The following is a 20,609-nucleotide window of genomic DNA, read 5'->3' on the forward strand; positions in this document are numbered from 1 at the left end:
GGTGTCTACATGGGTGTCTTCTTTCCCCCTGTCCTCTCTCTCTGCCTCCCTTCATCCTACCCTTTTCTGTTTATTCTGTGCCTTTTATTGTGTTGCAATTTTTTTCTTAACAGACATTTTAAGTTTAGATTTATATATATGAGAATATACACAGTTTCCACAAACTCTGGAATACCATGGGGGGTGGTGCATGAGGCATTCTGTAAATCCATGGATATACTGCAGGCAGGGAAAGCAAATTCATATCCAGAGTATCATTTTTTTCTCAGTAAGGAAAAAGTGCTGTCCTTTTCATAAAGGAAGTGGATCAGTATGATCCATCTGCCACGAGAAAGCTGTCTGATAACCACAGGGAATGGTGCCATATAGGAGGCCCAGGGTTGGGTTTTTGCTCAGAGTGGCCTCAGACAGGTCAGCCTTGGTAACTGGATGTCCATGTTGTTGAGCTTATGCTTAACTTCAATCCCTGCCACCAGAGCCACTTTGTTCCTGAGCCCAGGGGTGGCTTGTAAAGAGGATTAATAACTATCCACAGAATGGGTTGTCCTATTCACTTTACTACTAGTCTGCCTCTGCTGAGGTCACCCTTTGGTGAGCATTTACATGAGATGCAAATATATTCATGTCTTTTGTCCAGTCAGAGGTATATCCGCATACCTCTTCCCCAAATGTCTTTGTCACCAATTTTCCAATCATGACTGTTTCCAATTCCTGATCATCCAGCCAAACTAAGGGCCACAGCTTGTGAAATTGAATATGATTGCATATCTGGCCATTTACCCTTCCAAGCAAAGTGAACAACCAGGTGCATTACTCCAAGCTTCATTGGGAGGATATTCCTTCAACAGCTATCCTTCAAGGATGTTGTGGAGAGAGAGAGGCTGTAGTTCTACAGAACTATCTGTAAGCCAGGCCCTAGTTGTCTTCTGTCAGCAGATCAGAGGGAACTGCCTACAGGAGCAGGGAGGAATAAAGAAGGCAGGAATGAGGAAAATGGGTCTTTCGAATACTTCTTCATGTACATTCCAGGGCCTGCTCAGGTATATCACTTCCATTTGATGATGGAGTGGTGCTGTGCTTGCCAACTTCATGGTCTGATGAGTCAGACAACACCCAGTTCAGAATGTAGCTCAGTTCCCGTGATAACTTAGTGATCTATGGTTAAGTGTTCAGAATCTACTCAGGCCCAGTAGCAGGCCAAGAGCTCTTCCTCAAAACAAGTAATTATTTATGGCATTACCAGTCTTGCTCCAAAATCCTACAGGCCTGAAACTAGAACTCACCTGTAGGGGCCTGCCAAAGACTGAATAGCATTCCTATCTGAGAATGACACTTGGTCACTGGATTTGCTAGATCTTATGGCCTAAGTGGCAGAGCAGCTTGTATGCAGCCTGTAAGATGCAAAGCCTTTCCTGGTTCTGGACCCAACTCAGAACTGGCAACTTTTGAGTCACTTCATAAAAGGGTTGAAGTAACACACCAAATAACCATTTGTTGCCTCCAAAGTGCAACAATATCCACTAAATGTTCTTTCTTGGTTGCAGGAGCACTTAATGCGACAATTTATCCTTCACATTAGAAGGGCTGTTTCAATAGGCCCAAACCACTGGACCTCATTAATTTCACTGAGGTGGAAGGTCCCTGAAGTGTAGTTAGATTTCCTGTTACAAGTTTACAGTAGTTGCTATTTCTTGATCACTTGTTTCATTCAGTATCATGTCATCAATGTAATGATTAGTGTAGCATCTTGTGGCTAGGAAGGTGATCAATATCCCTGCAAACTAAATTATGATATAAGGCTGGAGAGTAGATAATACCCGAGGGAAGACAGTGAAGGCGTATTGTTGACCTTGCTGGCTGAAAACAAACTACCTCTGATGGACTTTTATGGATAAGTGTGGTGAAAAGGGTATTTTCCATATCAACTGTGTAGCAGGTACCAAGTGATGTGTTAATTTGCTCTAGCAATGAAACCCCATCTGCTACACCAGCTGCAACCAGTGGTTAAAGTTATACTCCACAGCCATTCCCCAACATCCTTTTTGTGCGAAATCAAATACCATACCCGAAGAGCAGAGCTGTCTTCATTCTCACCTGTTATTTATCTTCTGAGGCTTATCTACACATACAAACATATTGTCTTTACTGGTTTCTTAAAAATATACAGGCAGGATAAAACTATTTGGCAGTTTGCTCTTCTCATTCTAGAGTACAGAATGGACCCCTTCTGATTTAGTATATAGAGACCTGATTCAGGTTTAATGGTTGCATGTTCAGTAAAACAGATAAACAGTAATTTATTTTAACCAATCTATTCATGATGGACATCTGGGTTGATTCCACTTTGCTAGTAGAACCAATGCTGAAATGAATATACATCCACATGTCATATAAATGTAACTTTTACATATAAATGCAAATTATAAATATACATATTTACCTGTATGTGTATAAATATTTCTGTAGACCTGATTTCCTGGTAGAAGGAAATGCTCCATCTTTCCACCTTTTTGTTTTTTAATGATAAATTTCTGACAAAATTCCTTAACCAAGGAATGACTTCAGTTTCAAAATACGCTGAATGCATTCAGTTCACAGGATCTCTCAGCATACTTCTGGTAGCTCTTGGTATATTAGGACTTGGTGAACTTGAGGATGGAAAGGGTTTCTTGGCCTGCTTGTCTAGAAAGTGCAGTGGTCCCTTGTAGACCTTTTGCCTTCAATGTTTTCAAAATGTCTTCTAAAATGAGTTAAAAAAAGAAAAAAATAAACTCCAATTATATCACTTGATGATGTGTATGGTCTCTAAACAGTTTAATAATATGATAAATACAGAATGTTTACAAATTATATTCATCTGACAAAACATGTATACCAAGTAAATGTCTATTAAAGTGAACTTGGGTTTCAGATCACTTGGTACTTTGTAATCAGACTCAACAGCTTGATAGCAGAGATAGTCTACATTGGACCAAACATTAATTAAATTTGTTACTACAGCAAGCAATCAATTTCTCAGTTGTGTGGCTTTACTCTCTGCCATATACCCTTCCCTTTGAATGAAAAAGGTCAGCAAAGGTATGGGCAAGTTGAATACTAATACTGGCTGGAAGAATAAATGAGAAGCCGTTTATTTCTTTTAGACATATTAAAAAAGGAAAACCTTTTATAAATAAGACTAAAAAAAGTAAACTAAGAAAATGGAGACACAAAAAAACTAAAGTTAGGAATCAATGTGATTTGAGGGGCTGAGGATATAAAATATAAGATTAAAATCAAACTGGAATGTACAGAAGAGAAAATAGATGAAGCAATTTAGTTATAAAGTAATCTGAAAATCAAGATATAAACATCCATACAGTAAGACAGCTTTCAGGATTAAATTTCAGATGAACTAAAGAGTTAATGACTTTAAGACCAGAGGGTCTGATAAAATTATGGCATTTGCAGGCAAATGGATGAAATTGGAGAATATCATGCTAAGTGAAATAAGCCAATCTCAGAAAACCAAAGGACGAATGATCTCGCTGATAAGCGGATGATGACATAAATGGGGGTTGGGAGGGGTTAGCATTCAGGTTAGGGTTAGGTTTAGGGTTAGGGTTAAGGAGGGTGGCAAGAATGGAGGAAGGAAGGACTGCATAGAGGGAAAAGAGGGGTGGGAGGGGTGGGGGGGAAGGGAAAAATAACAGAATAAATCAAACAACATTACCCTATGTAAATTTATGATTACACAAATGGTATGCCTTTACTCCATGTACAGAGAAACAACACGTATCCCATTTGTTAACAATTAAAAAAAAAAAAAGAAATTTAAGCCCTTGTGGAACCTAAAATTCTTTTGCTCATTAATAATTCTAAAAACCAAAGCAAAACAAAAATGAATTCTAAAAATAGTTAATCACATTATTGGGTAGAGAAAAACATTAAAAAAAAAAAAAAGACCAGAGGGTACAGAAAAAATTCACAGTGTTGGGGGTAAAAAGAAGTCAGAGGCTTTATATTTGAATATTAGTAATGAATAGGAGAAAAAGTTCACCCCCTCAAAAGAAAATTATACTTTTTAAAACCAGAAAAGTTTATCTCTTAAAAATATCTCCTCTTTTAACATTGTCTCTATTAGTGATTAAATTCATGAACATCCTGTGTTGCTTTATACATTATAGCTTTCTATGTTATAGATTTTTGTTTTCAGCAAAGCAAATAGTTAATAAACTGGTCTGTATTACCTGGATTGTTTTCTTTTATGGTAACTAAATAGAATAATCCTCTTGGGGAAAGAAGGTCTGATGCCAGTGGAAAGAATCTATCCATGACTTCTCGTCCATTTCTGCCACCAGCCCAAGCTGCTTCTATTCCGTGACTTCCCACCTGTGGCCAATTAGATTATTTTTATCGATTCAGGACAAGTTTAATTTAGATCACAAGGTGCATCTTTTTGACAGGTAACATCTCCAAAGTCTATATTTTGTATTTTACTGCTGACAAACAGGAAGTGAAGTTGAATCTAGGTTTCCTAACTTCCTAGTTTATGTGACCTTAGGCAAACTGGTAAATCTCTTTGTGAATTACTTTCTTCCCTTTTCTGTAAAATTAGAAAAATAATAGTTCTATCAGTACAATCAGAAGAAATGATGAAAAAATATTTTTAAGGTTGGGGATGTTGCTCAGTGATACAGTGCTCACCTAGCATGCATGAGTCCCTGGATTCAATACTTAGGACCAAAAAAATACTTTTATCCATTGTAAGAATGAATAGTTTTGACAGTCATTGCTTTGGGCACACTAAGTAATAACACTATAAAACTGAGAGAAATGGGTAATTCATATATATATATATATATACATATATATGTATATATATATATATCTCACATTCCTTTCACTACAATTTCCCACAAAGTTCATCATTTTAGGAAATTTACGAGTTCCTCTGTTTTTCGTCAACTCTTTTCTCCTGGGGACTTCTCTTTGCTGGTGTCCCTTTGCTTTCTCCTGGGCTTAATGCCCTCTTCTTCTGGGACTCATGTCTTTCTCTTCCTGTTTACTCCCTAATTTTCAGAGGAACACATTTTCTTGATGTTTCAAGAGATAAGGTGGTCTGTGGTCAGCCTTTGCAGGGCAAGTCTCTTGTCACTCTGCCTCAATATGGGCTAGGACTATTAGGGTTTGGATATGAGGTTTTCTTCACGCTGAAGGCATGGTCTCCAATTCAGCAATGTTCAGAGGTGGGCTTTTGGGAAGTGACTGGATCATGAGTTCTGACCTCATCAGTTGATTAATCCACTGATAGATTCATAATTTGATAGCATGATCTGGACATAGTGGTAGGAGGCAGGACCTAGTTGAAGGAAGTGGGTTCTTGGGGACATGTCTATGGATACTATGGACATGGTACTATGTTTTGTCCCCAGGCCTCCCCACCTTTTATTTCTCTCTTTCTGCTTCCAGCTGTCATGTGAGCAGCTCTGCTCTGCCACACACTACCTTCCATGATGTTCTGCTTCACCACAGGCCCACAGCAATGGAGACAAGTGACCCTGGACTGAAATCTCTGATACTAAGGGAGAAAATAAAATTTTTCTTCTTTACATTGATTTTCTCAGGTATTTGGTCACAGCAACAAAAAGCTGACTAACTCAGACTCCTTTGTGATGACTCTCCAGGGATGCTTAGTCACATTTGTCTGCTTACACTAGAGATAAGCCTCCAAGGAGATCATCTGGACCAGCCTCCCTCACTATGCTCAGGTACGCGTGCTTCAGGAGGCTCAACTGGCACCAACACTCTGACAGGCTCCCATCCTCTGGAAGCAGGCATGTTTGGTGCTTCTGTTTGCCTGATACCAGGGCTAACGACGGTGTCTACCTCTGATTCTTCGAAGACCACACACACCAAAAGTACCTTATTTCCTGTTTATGGACATTCTAGTAAGTACAGCCAAACATTTATGAGCATAAACTCCTAATAATTTAAGCTCTAAATCCCCAATCACCTTTTGTGATTTCCTTTGCTTTACCTTCAACTGCTCATTACTTTGTTACAATGACTTCCTATCTTCGCATATGAGTTCTTGTATCAGTAGAGCAATGGCTTTTTTTGTTGCTTAACTGCCTTTAGTAGGAACAGCTATCAAGTGGAGCTTTTTCGCCTTGGTATAAAGGTGAATGCAATGTTTATCAGTTTTGCTAGAGAATAAACATCAAAGGAAAAAATAGGCAAAATAAAGAAAGGTCTTAGTCCATGATAAAACTGTCTGCCTTGAACTTCCTGGAAAAAGAGTTAATATGGTTTACCTCTTCTGTATTGAGGTATTAAAAACCAACATTTCAAGTATTTTCCCTACTGAAAATGGATAATACCTATACCTTCTGTTAATACCTATGAAAGGAGGCAGCCTAAGACTTTCACAAGGAATTCCTATTTATTATTTATTAAAAATATTAAGGGGCTTGGGATATAGCTCAGTTTGTAGAGTGTTTGCCTGTCAAGCACAAGGTCCTGGGTTCAATCCCCAGTACAAGAAAAATAAATTACTTTATTTCACAAATTTGTTATTCATGATAAAGGATAGACAGATATAGACATGAAAATATAAATTTAAGTATCTACTTCAAAGTATGATTTAGGTGAGAATTTAAGGATATAGATTATAATGTGTATTTTCATTAATTTTCATTCCTGTCTAATAATAGTATCAATTACTGACAATTAGGATAAAATCAAAGCAGTGACTGATGTCATATGATGTTCATTTTATTTTAGAAACAATTGCCAAAAATACTCATAATTAAATTTTGCTGCATGTCTTACCTCTTCAGATGGAGTCACAACATAGGGGGGATTGAACACCAGAAGATCAACTTTTTCCTTCAGTCTTGGTAACAAGCCTTTGACCTAAATGTTTTCAACAACAACTGGTTTAAATAATTAATAAATCAATCTTTAAAGCTATTCTCCCTTGTTGGTGAAAAGAAGCAATGTTAGAAGGCTTTACTTTTAGACAGAAACAAATATTTTTACATTTTCAGATGAAGATTATACGCACTGAACTAAAAATAATGATTAGAATGAATAAAATGTTCAGTAAACACCATATATGTTTACACTATGGGTTCCTTTTGAGAAAATAGAATAACAAACTGTAATTCTGAAGCAGATATTCTGCATATATTTGGACATGAGTTTAGAATACATCCACTGACTTAAACCTGTATTTCCTATAATCAAGAGAAATATTTTATGGAATGACAGAAAACACATCTGAGGTTCAGAAATATCAGAAGATGAACTTTTTGTTTTCAGCTTCTTCAATTACTTGTAAATGTACTAGCTGAAAGAATTAGATATCAAAGAAGGAAAGCATTGGATACACTGGATAAACTGAAGTCACCAATTATTTGGTGTTTTCAAAATCCTTATACTGGATATAATTTTCTATGGAACAAGAAAAAAATGTTCTTTTTAAAGAAAGTATGTTTAGTAAAAAAAAAATTCTGTATTTTCTTTAAATGGCCAAGTGCCACTTAAAGTAGTCAATTAAATAACTAAATACTTAGAAGTCATATCTGATCATGTCATCTTGTGCCTTCATATATACAGTAAAGTAAAAACCTATATATGGAAGAGCTCTTTACCCACTGATTCTCATGCTGTTTCTTGAGAAAGAATAATGAAATATCTCAAATCAATATGCAGAGTTTTATTAACATTTTCACAATATTCCCCATATCTGCAATAAGTATCTACCATATTTATTGAATACTGTTCTTTATATGTACTTCGTTTTGTTAAATCAAATGTAAAGGGAGACTTTTCCATTTACTACTGTAAATGGAAAATCAATATAACTCTTTGGAAATAGAAATGTCTCTAAGAATAAATGCAATACAAATAAAAAATGCTATTAAATTATAGTTACTCTTGCTAGTTTCAGAGTTACCCAGGCCTGCTCTTTTCATTAAATGGCATTTGTCAGTGCTAAATAGATATTAAAGAAAAACACCAAACTGAGACCTTCTCCTTAATGTGATCAGAATGGCTAAAAAGAATTAAAAAAACAACAGCTTTTAGACTAATTCAAAGTCACTTAATACCCAGGCATATCACCTAAATACTGGGTGGGCTACTTACATATATTACTATGAAACAATGTCTTCATATTTTCATTTTATCCAATGCAAGCAATCCTATTTTAATCACCAGATTAAGTCTATTAACTATGCTATTCAGTGAGAACAAGTAAGTTGTACTTTTGAAGAAATGTTTACAGAGGTAAATCTTCTTTCTCCTTTAAAAAGAGAAAAGATACCCAGTTTTTGTTAGTAATTCAGATGTAGTTTGTAATCAGGTCAAAAGATGACCAGTCTGTTGTCTACCCAATAATAGCCCTGGAATGAGGAAACACATTTAAATAACCAAAAGCTTTTCTTCCAGTTTCATAAAGAAATTAAGTTTCTCATATTGTAAAAAAGAATTTCATAATATAATTTTCCAGAAATGCTGGGTAATGAAACTAGAAATGTGTGTGCTTTGCAACTGTTTATGATGGCCCCTAGGGTACCCTGCCATTATAATCACTGCAGCAACTGAATTTCAAATAAGGAGGAAAACATATTAAAAATAGAAAATCTTTTGGTTAAAATGAATTTAAATGAGGAAGTCATTATGGACTAGATAAAAAGTCTAAACTAGGCATCCATATTCAGCTTTTCAATTTGCTGAATAACACAGCCCTGCAACATTTCTGAGAATTGGGCCTCTGATAAGAAGTTCAAATACTTCTAGCAAAACTCAGATTTTGTTCATATGAGAGGCACTCATACAGAGTTCCTTAACTCTTGGTTTAAATAACAATTCAATTAAACTCGTCATTTGGTTTTCTAGCACAAAACACCTGGAGAAACAAAGTTTTATTGACGAATAGCACTGAAATATGACAAAATAGAGCAACTACTATGGCAAAGAGGAAAAAAAAATAAAAACTCAAAACTTATTGCAGACTACAGCTATTTAGTGTAAAGGTGGATATACCTGAGTAGACCTTAACCATCACCATCTGTAGCACAGACAATATTGAGTCGAAAGATAAAATGTTTGGTATGTTTTAAGCACATAAAGAAATACACAGTTTTAAAGACATTTTCCTAAAACTAAAAATGAAATACAGTGAAAGTGCTACTTTTTAAACAGGTAAACCAGCAACCCAAAGCAATGAGTTTACCTTATTATTGTAGTTTCGGCAATCTATGCCCCATGTTCTGAAAGGGTATGTAAATTGATCACAACATCTATGCTCAGGCCAATCTCTTTATTTATTGCTTTGTGAAAAGTAACATTCAGTACCACAATTCGCCAACAAATATGTGAAAAAATATTCAACATCACTAGCAATTAGAAAAATGCAAATTAAAACTACACTGAGATTTCATCTCACTCCAGTCAGAATGGCAATTATCAAGAATACAAGTAAGTGCTTGCTTCGGCAGCACATATACTAAAATTGGAATGATACAGAGAAGATTAGCATGGCCCCTGTGTAAGGATGACATGCAAATTCGTGAAGTATTACATATTTTTATAAGTGCATGACAATATATAACGATGGGGGTGGCAGGGGAAGAGAAGAATGAAGGAACTTTGGATGGTGTAAAGGAAAAAGGGGTGGGAGGGGGTGGGGATGGAAAAACAGTAGAATGAAACACAGTATTACCCTGTATGTATGTATGATTACATGAATGGCATGAATATACATGGTGCACAGCCATAGAAATGAAAAGTCGTACCCCATTTGTGTTCAATGAATCAAAATGTGTCTGTAAAAATAAAAAATATTTTAAGAAAAATAAAGAATACAAGTAACAATAAATGCTGGGGAGGTTGTGGGGAGAAAGATACACTTATACATTGCTGGTGGGACTGCAAACTGGTGCAGACTGGTTGAAGATTCCCATCTAAGAAATGAAGATTCCTTAGAAAATTTGGAATGAAACCACCATTTGACCCAGTTATACTACTCCTGGGCATAAACCCAAAGGACTTAAAATCAGCATACTACAGTGATTCAGTCACATTAATGTTTACAGCAGCTCAATTCACAATAGCTAAGCTATGGAATCAACCTAGGTACTCTTTAACAGATGAATGGATAAAGAAAATGTGGTACATAGACACAATGGAATATTACTCAGCCATAAAGAAGAATGAAATTATGGCATTTGCCAGTAAGTGGAAGGAACTGGAGACTATCATGTTAAGTCAATCTCAAAAAACCAAAGGCTGAATGTTCTCTCTGCTCTGCAGATGCTGACTCATAATAGGTGAGAGGTATAGAGGTTCAGCAGATTGTACAGGGGGAACTGGAAGGAAGGGAAGGGGGATAGGAATGGGAAAGACAGTAGAATGAATCAGACATAACCTTCCTATGTTCATATATGAATACATGACCAATGTAACTCCAAATCATGTACACTACAATAATGGGAAGTTATACTCCATACATGTATGATATGTCAAAATACATTCTACTGTTATGTATAACTAAAAGAACCCAATTTTTAAAAAGCATTTAGTATTAGCCAATTTTACTGAAGAAGTAATTCTGGAATGGATAACCAGTAGTTTATGTCTGAAAAGAGTCAAGGGACGTCTGGATTTGCTTTCAGAAAATCTGAGCTTTAATCTTAATGTATCCAATTTTGAATTTATGGTTAAGACCATGTGGTTTCAAAAAATATACCACATCTGTTTAAAAAATTTCTATATCTATTTAAAAAAGTAGATAATCTGAATTTCTTCAGTTTTTGAAGTTTCACTGTTCTTTCAAAAATATTTAAGCCAGGTGTGGTGCTATATCTCAGCTACTCAAGAGGCCAAAGCAGGAAGATCACAAGTTCTAGGTCAGTCAAGAAAACTTAGCAAGATTCTGTCTCTAAAAATTAAAAAAAAAAAAAAAGTGTAGGAGTATAGCTCTGGTACAGTATCCCTGGATTCAATCCCTGTACCACAAAACAAAACAAAACAAAACAAAAAACCCACCAAAACATATTTTATACCAATTATGGATACACATATTTCCTTAGAAATACTTTAAAAAACATTAAAATCACCACACTGATCTAATGCAAATCACCTAATATACTTTTTCTGATATTCTAGTTTTTATTAGCAATAATAACACGAGTAAGGTGAAAAGAATTTGTCTCTTTGGCTTAATTCCCTTTGAACTGTAAAACTAAATTGTAAATTTGAATAAGAACGCTACCTATTGTCATCAGTGTAAGACTGATGTAATAACACAGGTCAAGAAGCACCGAAAGCATTCTGCATTTCTTCTGTCCACCTGGGAAGTGCTACTATGATTTTTGCTTATAAAAAGGCATTTCATGTTTATAACTAAAAAAACTCACAAATTAAAAATTATCCAAGTATTAATACCATCATTTTAACAAGTGCAACTTAAGAATGCATGATGTTAACTTCTTAAAAGAAAACAATGGTTCTATAGCTTTCGCTTGTTGCTTTTGCCTTCCTATGATCCATTCCACCTTTCTTTTGATTATATCTCCTTGACTATTGTTGGAGAAACTCTATCTTCTGTCATTTTAAATCCAAGTAGCTCAGATAGGGTCTAACCCAAGTTCTTTAAGTGAGACTATGACCCAGGTCTAAGCCAATAATCTACTACTCCAATTCCCCTCAGCTGCAGAGAAAGATCGAGAGATAGACACATAACCCAACACACATTCTGGGTCTTTTGCTAAAGCAACAGAGTATAAAGGGTTTCTCTCCTTGTGAAGTTGCTAAGAAATATAATGTAGACTTGCAAAAGTCTTATTACTGTGAAGGGAAAGACTACCGAGGAACAGAGCCACCAGAGAAAAATTCAGAGCCAGGAAAAATATGTGTGTAACATCATTTGAGTTCCTAAGTCATGTGTGCTTGATGCTATCCACTTCTTAAATTCAAGCTAAGGTGAACTGAGTTCACTGATCCAGCAGATGCCTGACACAGGCAAGCCAATATCAATTTCTTTCGAAGTGTGGAGAAGATGGATTCTATCAGCCAAGAATTTATATAAAGTATATCACTTAGTGTTAGTAGGTCATGAATTAATTCATTACTCATGTTTCTTTGACCAGAAACATCTTGACTTTAATTTATTTGATTTTTAAAAATTTTTATTTTTTGGTACCAGTGTGGGGACTGAATCCAGGGCCTTGCTAAATTGCTGAAGCTGGCTTTGAACTGGTGTGTGCCACCATGCCTGGCTTGACCTCAATTTACTTCAAAAGAAAATTGGTTATTATTGGACAAGGATTAATAGCTTACCAAATCTGTAATTACTGGTTGAATGTGGACATTGTTACAGCGTGCTGTTTCCAGGGTACAAGCTGCTGCACTGGGGTTGATATCAGTGCACCTAATAATAAGAAAAAGAAGAATACTATATCCTATGTCCATGAGGCAAATCTGATACTGAATAATTCAGTGAATGTTTGTTCCTTTAGTTCTTCATATAGCAGGTGTAGAAAAAAAAAAAATAGAATGCTTTAATAATGGCAAAGAAAAAGAACACTGGCTATATTGATTAAAAAAGACAATTATATTGATATAATTTGTAAGAACAGGATGTTACACAAACATGCATACACAGTTGAAGAAATTAATTTAACAGTAATACTGTGCAGCCATCAAAATAAAATTTGAAGGAAAAAACTGACACAAAAATGTTCATGATATGCTACTAAGTAAAAAAAGGAAATAAAAACTTTAAAAAAACTGAAGGAACACACTTGGACAATATGGGGCAAAATTTTCTGGTGACTTCTTCATTTTTTATTATATTCTCAAACTTTCTACAAAAAAAATTTAAGTCTATAATCTCAGCAATTTTGGGAGGCAGAGGCAGAAGGAGCACAAGTTTGAGGCCAGAATCAGCAAATTAGCAAGACCCTGTCTCAAAATAAAAAATAAAAAGGAATGGGGATGTGGCTTACTGGTGCCCCTGGATTCAACTCCCAATACTATTAAAAAAAAAAAAAAAGGAGAAAAAAGAAATTTAAGTAACTATTTTTTTTCTGATTGAATTATTTACTTAAAAAAGAGTCAGATTTAGAGATGACCTAAAATTATTTTGCTTCTATAATTAAACAAGATGAAGGACCAGTTTTGAACATAAAATTGTAATTCCTAGGGAAACATAATTTGTAATCTGGGTCATTATTTACTGAAACACGATCAGATACATAATTATAAAATTATGAGTTATTTAATGATTATAATGATTCTCTCAGTGGAAGATCTGGATGAACATTACATACATACATACATGTACAAAGCCTGAGGTCCTATCACAGAGGCTAAGAATGCAGATACCACTCCAGACCCGGATCCAACTTCAAGGCATATTTCCACTCTAAAAAATACACAACAAAGTAAATATTAGTACAGTGGTATTAAAATACACTCCACAGAAAATAATTCTCATTCAGTTATAATGTACATTTCTCCAGCATCATTGCTCCCCTGCAAATATAAGGAAATACAAATTTATAATTTCTGATAATCACTTTGTGCTTCTCTGAACACTGTGCAACTCAAAACTGCTAACATTCTGGGGATATAACAGGGTAAATTCACAAAAGTTATATATTATATATGTGGCTCTCAATTAATTTCAACAAAGCATTACGAAAATGTATGGAATGTTAATTAGGGTTGGAAATACAAATATGAAGGATGCCATCCCTTCGTACAAGAAGCTCCTGGGTTAGTATTCCCTAAAGTGATAGGGTTGGTATTAGTATAAACTTTACTCATGAAAGAAGTTACTCTATCATTTTTAAGTATTTAACCTTCATAAATCCAACAGTACATCCTAGGGAAAAAAGCTCCTCCGTGCTTGTAGAGCAAAGAAATCCTGTATTTGTAGAGTTAAATGCTCAAATGGGAAAATATCTGAGTATTTGATCTTAGAATGTTAATAATCTAAGAACACTGTTAAATATAACACCTTCATTCTACTACATTTCTTTAAGTTAAACTTATTTCCTTGTCCATAATCTTACACATGCATCAAAAGCACTAATTATTCCCAGTTACAAAGATTGGCTTGATAGCATATAAGTGACTTTCTAGCACTTAACTTCCAAAACAACTATCCAACAAGAAGGTATATGGTTTTCTAACTTTGGAACCAGTCCACACACGCCTTTAATGGGCTTGTATAATGGGCTATACCAAGATCTGTGAATCTTATCAGGTGGTTTTTCTTTGAGAATAACTACCATGGTCTCATAATTAGAATTCCAAGACCAGAAACATCCAAGACTGTAACAAAATCAGCTCCTTTTACAACAGATTTTGCAATGCAATTTGTGCTTGTAAACTTTCTGGGGTATTGAGAATAAAAGACAAGCTATAAAACAGTACTGTTCCACTCTACAGTCCAGTACATCCAAAAGTTTCATCACCTATCACAAAAAACCAGTTTTAAGAGTTGGACCATTTTACATGTGGAAAAATGTGACCCTGTTTAAGAGGGATAAACGTGATACAGATCTTTGAAACCTGACAGCTGTTTGTTTCATCCTGAGGAAAAACACTTCAAGTCTTGATCACTGTATAAATCTAATGACCCCAAATCCTTTCATTGAAAAATTACAAGTATTAATTCTTTTCGTTATTAATTTAAAAATCTATGGAAAAGACCTTAACAAATCAAGAGTAGATTCTATAGGCTGTGAAATGTATGTAACAACTTTTTACCATGAAACAAGAAATTCAGTGTGTCATTTGCATGAGTCACATTTCCAGTGTTAAGCAGCCTTATGTGGCTAAGAGCTGTTATTACAGAATACGTTGAGTAGGTTTACAAATTCCTGCGTATCTCACAACCATTCTCCCTTTTGGTGCCCTTCCGTTGCTAGAGAGTGTCTTTATGTGCTAGGTAACCCTCCCCCCTACCAAAAAAAAAAAAAAAAAAAAAAAAAATTCAACGTCAACAGAAGCGTTTCGGGAATACTTCGTTGTTTCTGAACGTGTTATACCATCGATGCTCTTAGGGGCGTGTGTCCTTCAGATTAACAGCTGAAAGGAAAAATGCCATCACAACGTGGTACAGCGAAAAGGAGCTCGTGAGCCACGACCAGTACCTGGCTAAGAGAGAAATCCTTTGCACGTTAGCTAAGCGCATCTACAGGGAAGCCCTCACTGAAGGCGCTCGCTCTGCTGTCAATCACCACAGGTGGGCGGCGGCAGTCCTTTCCCAGGCCGCCGCCGCCTCTCCAGGACACCCAAGCCCTCTCCCGCCGGTGCCCTCGCCCTCCTCGCACCCCGCCAGATCCGCTGCCGCCGCCTCGAGTGCGTCCAGCAGCAGGAACGTGTCCTCCGCGGGCTCGTACACGTCGCTGAACGCACCGCGACCAACGTGCCCATGGAGCGGGGTGGGGAACCTTGGCGCCGCCATCTTTCGCCCCTCCGCCGTGTGCGCATGCGTGAAGGCGCATGCGCACGCCCCGGGGCGTGGGCCGAGGCTCAGTGGGCGGAGCGTCTCCTTGGGTTTTAATCAGTTCTAGCAATTTGTGTGGATGCTCTTAGAACTGTTCAGTATAGAGTTACATAATCTGCAGCTATTGACATTTGCTTTTCTTTTGAACATTTATTTCATTTTATGGACTTACCTGACACTGGGCATCCTCAGTCGTTTTTGGCTAAAAGATGAATGTTTCTTCATTTTTATGACGTTTGCAAGTTTTCTTTTTTTAGTTTGCAAAGACTTGCAAAAATAATGATTACTAAATTTTACTATGGTCTTTTTTTCTTTGCACCCGATGAACTTTAAAGTTCATAAAGAGCTTTATGATGAAGTTCTCTTTAGTCCTTTTGATGTTTATTGAAGTGTATTACAGAAATAGCTCTTCTGATGTCGAATAATATATGCACTCTTTTTACAAATTTTAAGCGAGATGATGTTGCTTTCTTTGAATACATTGCTGTATTTGGAATGATAATAATCCAGCTCTTTTTATTTCAGGATTTTGCTGTGCTCCTAGAAGGAGGTAGGACTCTGTTTTGGGAACATTTGGTGGAACTCACCCGTACTCCTATCATGGTTTGGTTCCTTTTTCACTGGATGGATCTGTGACATTTGGGGGCATCTTCTGTAGGTTATTAAGTTATCCAGGTGTTTTCATTTTTTGGAGTTAATTTCTGTTTCTCTGTAAAACATTTTCACAGCTAGGTTTTTTTTTTTTTAATTTGAGAAATAAAAATTCAGAAAAGTATTTGGATTTTTTTTCTTTAAATTTTAATAGTTTATTTCTCATACTCTCTAAAGTTCTAAAATTTTCTATATTAAGTAGTGATGCATATCAAGTTTCAGAGGTTTATTAATCAGTGTAATAAACTCCAAAAAATCAACATAATTTCATCCTTTTAAAGAAGTATTTCCTGGTTAAGTGGAAATTGTGTGGATGGCTCCTTAAAGACCTTCATTCTAAGCAGCTTTATAGTGAAGCATTTCATTTAGAAGTCTGGACCTTCTTTCTTCAGTTTGCTGTAATCCACATTCACTGAGTAGAACTTGTATTGGTCATTGGGATCCAGTTCGTTCCAGGGTTCTGGGTTATTGTTCCTGTCCCAACTGACATCTGGATTGAACAATGCCAGTACCTCCTGCTCCAATAAATACCAAGTGCTTCTTGGTCTGACCGATGATCTGGCGGAGCATGTTTGCAACAGAGGCCTCCAGCCCCAAAAGCCTTAAGAACAAATCAGCCAGGCCCAAGACCAAGCAGCCTCTGCATGTATTACATTTTTAAAGTGCCACATACACTTTAGAATTGACAACCATTAGCATTTTCTCATATTTTCTTAATATATTTTTAAAATACAAAATTTATATATTACAAATAAAATGGGTGTTCCTTCTGTACTCAATCGAAGCTTCATTTTGTAACCCTCATATCAAGGTAACTTCTCTCAAATTTAGTGTGTATCTATCTAACCCAGGTTTTTATGCTTTTACATTAATATTTTCATAAATAATATATGACTTATGTGTTTTAATATTGATGTAACTGGGAAGAGGTTGTTATATTATTTTTCAAAATTCATTTTCATTCAATATTACATGAATCTACATTTAGATATACGTAAAGTGAGTTTATTCCTTTTAACTACCGTTGAGCATTTCGTTATATGAAATATTTTCTGTCTTGAATGGATAAATATCTATTGGTAAACATCTTTATTTTGGGTGGGTCCTGGGGATAGAACTCAGGGGCACTTGATCACTGAATGACATCCCCAACCCCGTTTTGTATTTTATTTAGAGACAGGGTATCACTGAGTTGCTTAGGGCCTCGCCATTGCTGAAGCTGGCTTTGAACTCGACATCTTCCTGCCTCAGTCTCCTAAGTCACTGGGATTATAAGCATGTGCCACTGTGCCCGATACTATTGGCAAACTTCTTCCCAGGTTTTCATTATTATGAATAACATGATAATTAACTTCCATAAACATGGTTTCTTTTGATATTATACATTAATTTCCTGGTATAAAACCCAAAGTGGATCAACTTAGTATGTATACATTTTCAATTTTCCTGGGCACTGCCAAAGTTCTGTCTAAACTAATTACATTGATTTTACTGTATTTGTTATTTATTTAATACTTAGACTTTTTTTCTTCTTCTTTTTTTTTTTTTTTTTTTTTTTTTTTTTGCGGTGCTGGGGATTGAACCCAGGGCAAGGCAAGCACTCTACTGACTGAGCTATATCCCCAGCCCTTAGACTTGTTTATTTTAGATTGAATTGGTCTTATTGCTAATTGAGGTTAGGCAAATGTTCCTATGTTCATCATTTGAGTTTCTTCCTTGGTGAATTGGCTTTCACTTTTGCTTATTTTTCCTTTGTGTGTGTGTGTGTGTGCCCACAAGACGGCTGCATCTTCACATCCTCACACTGCTAAATTCAGTCAAAGCATCTTTCAGTTCTTCACATACAACTTCTGCCATTCACTTTCTTACTGGTCCCAAGTGGACCATGTGCTTGTGCTTGAACAATCCTTAGTCAGAGAGATGAAATGATTCTCCCTCCTCAGGGCTGGGGCTGGGGCCTCACTATGGCTACATACCCCTGAACAAAATCCCGTTGTTGGTGTGAGTGTCAGGTAACAAAGAAAATGTCTCTGGCATGGAAGTTTCTCATGTATATTCTGTAACAGTTCTTTTCCTCCACTTTATTATTGTTTCTTGGCTTTACCATATTTTTTGTAGATAAGCGTTTAATATCTTTTGTAGAAAAATTTACTATATTTACTTTTTTGTTGGGGTTTCTTTTTTTAAATTTATTTTTATTGTAAACAAATGGGATACATGTTGTTTCTGTTTGTACATGGAGTAACAGCATACCATTTGCATATTCCTACATTTACATAGAGTGATGATGTTGGATTCATTCTGTTATTTTTTTCCTTCCATCCCCACCCCTCACACCTCTCTTTTCCCCTTATACAGTCCCTCCTTCCTCCATTCTTGCCCCCCTCCCACCCCCCATTATGTGTCATCATCTGCTTATCAGTGAGATCATTCCTCTTTTGGATTTTTGAGATTGGCTTATCTCGCTTAACATGATATTCTCCAATTTCATCCATTTGCCTGCAAATGCCATAATTTTATTATTCTTTATAGCTGAGTAATATTCCATTGAATATATATACCACAGTTTCTTTACCCATTCATTAATTGAGGGGCATCTGGGTTGGTTTCACAATCTGGCTACTGTGAATTGAGCAGCAATGAACAATGATGTGGCTGTATCTCTGTAGCATGCTGATTTTAAGTCCTTTGGGTATAGGCCAAGGAGTGGGATAGCTGGGTCAAATGGTAGGTCCATTCCAAGTTTTCTAAGGAATCTCCACACTTCCAGAGTGGCTGCACTAATTTGCAGCCCCACCAGCAATGTATGAGTGTACCTTTTTCCCCACATCCTCTCCAACACCTATTGTTGCTTGTATTCTTGACAACTGACATTCTAATTGGGGTGAGATGGAATCTTAGTGTAGTTTTGATTTGCATTTCTCTTATTACTAAAGATGGTGAACATTTTTTCATATGTTTGTTGATTGCTTGTAGATCTTCTTCTGTGAAGTGTCTGTTCATATCCTTAGCCCATTTGTTGACTTGGTTATTTGTATTCTTGGTGTAGAGTTTTTTGAGTTCTTTATATATTCTGGAAATTAGTGCTCTATCTGAAGTATGAGTGGCAAAGATATTCTCCCACTCTGTAGGTTCTCTCTTCCCATTGCTGATAGTTTCCTTTGCTGAGACAAAGCTATTTAGTTTGAATATATCCCAGTTATTGATTCTTGCTTTTATTTCTTGTGCTATGGGAGTCCTGTTAAAGAAGACTGATCCTAAGCCAACAAGGTGAAGATTTGGACCTACTTATTCTTCTATAAGATGAAGGGTCTCTGGTCTGATTTCAAGGTCCTTGATCCATTGTGAGTTGAGTTTTGTGCAGGGTGAGAGATAGGGGTTTAGTTTCATTCTGTTGCATATGGATTTCCAGTTTTCCCAGCACCATTTGTTGAAGAGGCTATCTTTTCTCCATTGCATATTTTTGGCACCTTTGTCTACTATTAGAAAATTGTATTTATTTGGGTTTGTGTCTGTGTCCTCTATTCTGTACCATTGATCTACCTGTCTATTTTGGTGCCAATACCATGCTGTTTTTGTTACTATTTTTAGAAGTATAGTTGAAGTTCTGGTATTGCAATATCCCCTGTTTGATTTTTCCTGCTAAGGATTGCTTTAGCTATTCTGGGTTTCTTATTCTTCCAGATGAATTTCATAATTGCTTGCTCTATTTCTGTAAGGTACATCATTGGGATTTTAACTGGAATTGCATTGAATCTGTATAGCACTTTTGGTAGTATGGCCATTTTGACAATATTAATTCTGCCTATCCAAGAACATTGGAGATCTTTCCAACTTCTAAGGTCTTCCTCAATTTCTTTCTTCAATGTTTTGTAGTTTTCATTGTAGAGATCTTTTACCTCTTTGGTTAGATTGATTCCCAAGTTTTTTTTTTTTTTGAGGCTATTGCAAATGGAGTTGTTTTCCTCATTTCCCTTTCAGCTGTTTCGTCACTTGCATATAAAAATGCTTTAGATTTATGAATGTTGATTATATAGCCTGCTATTTTGCTGAATTCATTGATGAGGTCTAGAAGTTTTCTGGAGAACGTTTTTGGATCCTCTAAATATAGAATCATGTCATCAGCAAATAGTGACAGCTTAAGTTCCTCTTTTCCTATTCGTATCCCTTTAATTTCTTTATTCTGCCTAATTGCTCTGGCTACAGTTTCGAGGACAATGTTGAATAGAAGTGGTGAAAGAGGACATCCCTGTCTTGTTCCCATTTTTAAAGGGAATGGTTTCAGTCTTCCTCCATTAAGAATGATGTTGGCCATGGGCTTAGCATAAATAGCCTTTACAATGTTGAGGTATGTTCCTACTATCCCTATTTTTTCTAGTGTTTTGAGCATGAAGGGGTGTTGTATTTTGTCGAACACTTTTTCTGCATCAATTGAAATAACCATATG

General features: G+C 36.1%; 1 protein-coding gene and 1 pseudogene across 5 annotated transcripts; both read right to left on the reverse strand.

Moving 5' to 3' along the window:
* Positions 1 to 445: 445 nt before the first annotated feature.
* Positions 446 to 15,473, reverse strand: HEMK2 (HemK methyltransferase 2, ETF1 glutamine and histone H4 lysine). Of its 4 annotated transcripts, none has more exons than XR_013766525.1 (7): positions 15,336 to 15,473; positions 13,331 to 13,417; positions 12,331 to 12,421; positions 6,814 to 6,897; positions 4,230 to 4,371; positions 2,441 to 2,740; positions 446 to 947 (listed from the first exon to the last, which is right to left on the reverse strand). XR_013766525.1 is itself a non-coding variant. In XM_079155910.1 (6 exons), the coding sequence occupies exons 1-6, from the start codon at positions 15,467 to 15,469 to the stop codon at positions 2,634 to 2,636; spliced, it is 645 nt and encodes a 214-aa protein (XP_079012036.1). In that variant the 5' UTR covers positions 15,470 to 15,473; the 3' UTR covers positions 446 to 2,633. The 4 variants fall into 4 exon arrangements, 2 of the variants coding, with proteins under 2 accessions (XP_079012036.1, XP_079012037.1); XR_013766526.1 differs by having other exon boundaries at positions 446 to 1,094; XM_079155910.1 differs by having other exon boundaries at positions 446 to 2,740.
* An 848-nt stretch (positions 15,474 to 16,321) lies between these two features.
* On the reverse strand, positions 16,322 to 16,732 carry LOC306670994 (cytochrome c oxidase subunit NDUFA4-like; annotated as a pseudogene). The gene has a single exon. The product of its transcript is annotated as a cytochrome c oxidase subunit NDUFA4-like (transcript).
* Between the last annotated feature and the right edge of the window lie 3,877 nt (positions 16,733 to 20,609).

This window comes from Sciurus vulgaris, assembly GCF_902686455.1.
Source record: "Sciurus vulgaris genome assembly, chromosome: 10".
Lineage (NCBI taxonomy): Eukaryota > Metazoa > Chordata > Mammalia > Rodentia > Sciuridae > Sciurus > Sciurus vulgaris.